Here is a 6,000-nt window from a genome sequence, read left to right as displayed (position 1 = left end):
AAGCAAGATTTAACTTTGCAAAAAAGTCCAAAGTTTAAAACCAAAGCCCGCCTTTAATATTTTCCTTTAAGAGGAAGGCTAATCTGGAGGCAAAATATAAAACAACAACTCACATTTGGGAACCCAGGACATCCTGGTAAAATGACTAGTACCAATTATAAATCTTGGGAGATTGTTAATGTATTCTGAGTATGGGTCAGTATGCTGCTTCCTATTCAAATACCTGGCTCTTGGAGACCTGTCCTGATGCCCACTAGACTTTTTAAAGGGATTAGTGGTCACACAGTTTTAGGAACTGCCTTCTACGGTTAAGGCTCCTCCTACACAGGCCATGCTCCCCCATCTCGTCTGACCCCTGCTGACTCCCCAGGGAGCTGCAAGTTTGGGGGAAGACCTCAATTTATGAAGTGCTAGATGAGACCACTGCCAAGAAGTGCTTGCTCACCTTCCTTTAACGGCAGGGGAATCTCCCTTTCCTGTTCTGGGTGAAGCTGAAGAAGACTCATCAACGAAGCCCTATCCTTCTCACCAACCTCAGCCCACACCTCCCAGCAATTGAACTTGAAAACACCTGGTTAAAACCACTTCCTATCTGAGACTAGAGAATAGAATGTCAGGCACAATTTCCTGGCTGAACAAATCAGCCTAACGCTTATAGAGAGCCACTCCTCATTGTCACAGAGACTGGATGGACCAGCAAGGATGACAACCCTAACGGACTGATCCTTTCACCTTCCATCCTCCCAGCACGATGCCAACAAGAGGCTGACTGGAAACCCAGAGTTCTGCAGAGAAAGATCTTCTCTTCACTGTCCCTAAGTGGGCAGTTGATCCCAGGTGCCAAGATGGAGTCAAGCTTGCTGATGTGGAGATTCTTCACATTCATCATGGTAACGGACTGCGTGCCAGGTAAGGGGTCACAGGTGCCCACAGGAACTTGGAAAGGCTATTGGATGTTACCTCTCCCCAGCCACAGAATCACAGAGAGCCCCTAAGGAGAAGGTACAGAGAAGGGGGTTGAATTCTTCACGACCCTCTGGAGCCCCATTTTATGCCCCAATTGTCCCTGGTCTATATAAAGAGCTAGGAATGATGGGCTCTGCTGTCACTCAAAGTCTTTGACAGTTAATTTTGGGATGAATAGAGTGGCCTGATAATTGAAAAGAAATTTCCTTTTATTTCCCAATGGATTTAGTTTTCTGCTGCACCCACCAGCTATTAAAATAATGGTTAAAATCTGCCAGAAATCTCTCTAAGAGCAGGCAAATGTGCCTGAGATGTCAGTAACTCATATAGGAAATATTGGGATAATTTGAGATCTCAGCATAGTTTAGCTTCAAGGATGTATACTTGGTTCTCTACTGCCTCAGGAAATCATACCTAGGAAACTTCTTATATGTGCAACTTTATAGACATTTTGGAAATATAAGTGTGCTCACTTTCAGGACACTACTTTCTCTTGTGTTCTTATGTGTGTATATGCATGTACTATATGTATGTGTATAGGATATATATATATATATATATATATATATATATATATATGCAAATTTTGAATTTCATTCATCCTTTCACATGGGGTTTGTCAACGTTTTTTGGACTTTTTTTTTTTCTTAAGAAATAACTACCAACTTCTACCTCAAAACCACCCTTCCTACCTGAGTGTGAATTTTCTCATGACTTCTTCTCTTGCTTACCCAGGAAGACAGATAAGGTGGCAAAGTCTATAATTTCATATCCTTAATTTCTAGATATATAACAATGCTAACTGGCCACAGAAAGATGTGCTAAGAAGTCAAACACGATGATGCATATCGTCTTTTTGCTTGTTTGGGGGAAGTGGCCAAGTTATGTTGGGATGTGAACTGACCCAGGTGTAGGTACTTCTTCACTTTGCAGCTAAAGTGGGCATGGTTTTAGGAATGCTTATAATGTGATTTCTGTCTCAGCGGGGTCTTTGCAAAGTGGAAGGTCAGTCCAAGCCAGAACAGAGAAGTCTTGACAATTATTCATGTCCTATTTCTGGGAAACAAGTTACAAGTAAACTTGTGTTATTGCTAGCAAATGGTGACTTATCTGAGGAATCGTCTTAATGGCAGTGGGACAAGTGGAAGTATTATGAGGACTCTTTCATTCACTCAGTTCTCCAAAAATCTATCCAATACCTCTTATTCCTATTTTCAGCACTGTAGGAAATATAAAAATAAACCAGACAGTCTCTGTCCTTAAGAGATTTATAACCTAGTAAGAGGGAGAAAGGCATAGATATAATAAAAGTAATGCAGTAATAAAGTTGGGATGTGACAAGATCTATGGGAGCATGAAACTAAAAGAGAAGACTTTGTGAAGGTGGCATGCAAGGGGAGCCCCGATGGACTAGTACATTTCCATAAGTAGATTCCAGACAGAGAGGACCGTATGAGCAAAGACACAGGAGAGCAGCATTAGGGAGCCACAAGTGGTCTGCTGCAACCCCCAGCACTGCACAGTGATGTGAGGATTTTGGAAATTAAGGTTGGAATGGTAGGGTGAGGTCAAATTAATGATCCAAGGCCTTGGATAACAAGTTTAAAAATTTTAACTCCATTTGGTAGTCAAGAAAAGACGACTAGAAAGAAAAGTTATCATCTATAGAGTGCCTTCTATGTACCAGGTGTATATCTTATTTTAATCTTTATAGCAACTTTGCAGTGTGGGTGTCACAAACCCACTAGATGAAGAAGAACCCAAAATTCAGAAGTCTCACAGGCAGTGACAGAGCTGGGGCTCAAACCCAGGTCTCCCTTGCTCGTGCTCTGTCTGTTCTGTTCACTGAGACAAGGTCAGAGCTCTGTGGAGAGGACTCTGGCATAGGGTGGAAAGACATTAGGTGCACAGAGGCAATTCATGAGGTTCTTGAGATAGTCCAATCCAGAGGCAAATGAGGACTTGGTGGTAAAGAGAATGAAATGGGTTGGGTAACAAATAATCTCATCTTGGACTTTTTCCTCCAAGAACCCAGTCTTAAGTCTTTTTATTCATTAGGAGTGAGAGGTCTCGATTGAAATCAAACAGATTGTCAACAGATGCAATTTCTAGCTGATTCATAAGGCAGATTTTCATTCTGAAAGTTTCCAAAGCCACCATTTAAAAATTGTGATGTGTTACAATTAATCAACTTGAATGTTTTTAGTCTCTATATTACTGGGTCCTGGGATGTGGTTAAAAGAAAATTCTCCTGATGTTACCATGGCACATTATTGAGGCACTTTTCTCAGAATTGTGGAAATTCTGAGAGTTTATCTATGCCTTGATCATCTTTCTTTCATTCTAGGAATTCTGTGATCAAATCTTCATCCCTTAGACTAAAAAATAAAAAACAAAAAAAGTGCGGAAACCCATTAAGATGATATTTCTAATTATCTCTTCTTGTAAAGACTACTGCCCACACTGGAATTTCCCATCTTCACATTTGTCATTAAAACAAAAAATGTTTAACTCTTCACACCTAATCATTCAATTTCTCTAGATCCTAAAATGTTATTACCACTATTACCTTGCTCATCTTCAAGGTATACCTCAGTGAGCCCTGGCTGTGTAGCTCAATTGGTTAGAGTATCTTCTGCATACACCAAAGTTTCGGGGCACATACAAGAATCAACCAATGAATGCATAAAAACGTGGATAACAAACTGATATTTTTCTCTATTTCTAAAATCATTAAATAAAAAATAATTTAAAAAAAGATATACCTTGGTAAGACAGGGTTTTGGTAAGCATAGGAAGTACCTCATAAAATAGTTTCTACTTTTTAAAAATAGTTTGTCTTGCCCTAATGGTTTGGCTCAGTGGATAGAGCATCAGCCCGTGGACTGCAGGGTCCTGGGTTTGATTCCAGTCAAAGGCACGCACTTTGGTTGTGCAAGCTCGATCCCTGGCCCTGGTCGGGGTGTGTGCGGGAGGCAACCCATCGATGTGTCTCTCTCATATCGATGTTTCTCTCTCTGTCTCTTCCACTCTCTCTAAAAATCAATGGAAAAATATCCTCAGGTGAGGATTAACAACAACAAAAAAGTGTGTCTTACATAAGCAGTGCTGTATCACATGTAGATATGCCCCATTTTAGATTTAAGAAAACTGAGACACAAAAGAATTGACTTCACAAATGGACAGTGAGAGGTGCTAGCAAAGAACTGTGGGTGAGCTCTATAGCCCCACCACTTGAACCTCTCATCTCAAAGAAAAGTATTCTTAAACTTTTTTGGTTAAATCCTTGAGTATGCTGAATACTTCTGTGTAATTTCTTGTTGAAGTCATTCCTATAATAGCTAGAGTGACCCTTAAGTCAGGCTATCCCTCAACATGGTGGCCACTGGAGCTAATTTCCCTGTACCTCTCATTGCCCAATGAGCAGTAGAAACCTTGCAAATAGACAGAGCTCCCTTAGGGAGTGGGGCATGTCAACTGAGGTCAGTGGATAGGAGAATTAGAGGGAAACTGAACTTTGCAGGGAGCTGATAGAGGGCCAAAGCACTTCCTAACAAACAGTGTTGGAGGACTAAAGAGAAGACATGTGAAGGATGTGATTTTTGACAAATTTGTATACTTCCCTGGGCCTCAGTTCCTCTCTGTAAAATGAGAGGGTTGATAGAGATGATTTCAAGGCCCCCTTCCAGTCTATGCAAATAATTCTGATAGGGGAAAAATAAGCTCTGCTTGAAAGGCATTTTCAAGTTGTGGTTCTTTGGGATGAAAAAGTTTCCCCCAAACTGAAGACATACACAACAGGATCTGGGTCTAGCAACCTTTCAGTGTCAAAGTCCCAAAGCTGACATCTCATTGTAGGTTACTTTCAACTCCTTCCGCTGCTCTCAAGCACGACCCAGCGCCTTGGTAATTGCTGCAGTTGTAAGAGGCAAGGCGAAAACACGACTCACTGTTGGTGAGGCCTTCGGCTGCTTGCTTGCTTGATTAAGGAATCTTTGCCTGAAACCATTTCCTTGTTCCTCACTGGAGAGATCTTAGATGAGTGGGAACCTATTTCTCTTCTCTTTATCCCGGGCCATTCCCTGTGAGAAAAGGAAAAAGTATCTTAATTCAATTGATTGCTTCAAAAAGTTATAACCCCTTCACCCTGAAAATGTTCAAATAGAAGCTGTGGCCACTATTGTGGGATGCCATGAAGGGGTGTATGCTGGCTGGGGGGGTGGATTGGCAACATTCTGGGCTCCTTCCCACCTCTCCATTCTGGTTCTCCTCTGCCTCCTTCCAACCTGTATTTCTTTAAAAAAATAAAAATAATATATATATATATCTATATATATATATATATATATATATGTGTGTGTGTGTATATATATATATATATATATATATATATATCTTTGTTGATTTCAGAGAGGAAGGGAGAGGTAGAGAGATATAGAAACATCAATGATGAGAGAGAATCATTAATCAGCTGCCTCCTGCAGGCCTCACACTGAGGATTGAGCCTGAAACCCAGGCATATGCCCTGACTGGGAATCAAACCTGTGATCTCCTGGTTCATGGATTGATGCTGAACCACACCAGCCAGCCCACCTGTACTTTTTACTTCCCCTCCTAGGAAATGAAATTAGGGATATGTGATTTTCATTCTTTTCAAATCCAAAAGAACAGATAACATATAAGTGTGGATTCTTGGTTTTAATCCACTGTCTGCTCCACCACTCCAAACTTTGGGTGACAGTGAGAAACATAAAAGGAAGGAGAATTTGAGTGGGAAGGTGACTGAGGCTGGGCGAGGGGAGCCACTAAAAAGGTAAAATGTGAACCATGAGTTTATCTGTACAGGGTGGGACAAAAGTAGGTTTACAGTGGTTCATATGGAAATTCCACAATTAATAAGTAATAATACAAGAATAAACTGTTTCGTGTACTCACAACGGTAAACTTACTTTTGCCCCACCCTGTATTTGGTGAACTTCCAATAGCCAAACACCCAGAGTAAGGAGCTCCTCCCCTCCTGCCCTCTCCACAAAG

General features: G+C 41.0%; 1 protein-coding gene across 1 annotated transcript in view; it reads left to right on the top strand.

Annotated features, from left to right (window-relative positions):
• The first annotated feature begins 845 nt into the window (after nt 1-845).
• IL2RA (interleukin 2 receptor subunit alpha) overlaps nt 846-6,000 on the top strand; it is a 52,243-nt gene continuing 47,088 nt past the window's right edge. Inside the window, exon 1 of the mRNA XM_054722825.1 lies at nt 846-909. Coding sequence (XP_054578800.1) covers nt 846-909 — 64 coding nt within the window. The remainder of the gene's footprint in view (nt 910-6,000) is intronic.

The sequence above is a fragment of the Eptesicus fuscus genome, chromosome 2 (genome assembly GCF_027574615.1).
Source record: "Eptesicus fuscus isolate TK198812 chromosome 2, DD_ASM_mEF_20220401, whole genome shotgun sequence".
Lineage (NCBI taxonomy): Eukaryota > Metazoa > Chordata > Mammalia > Chiroptera > Vespertilionidae > Eptesicus > Eptesicus fuscus.
This window is presented reverse-complemented; position numbering and strand designations above follow the sequence as displayed.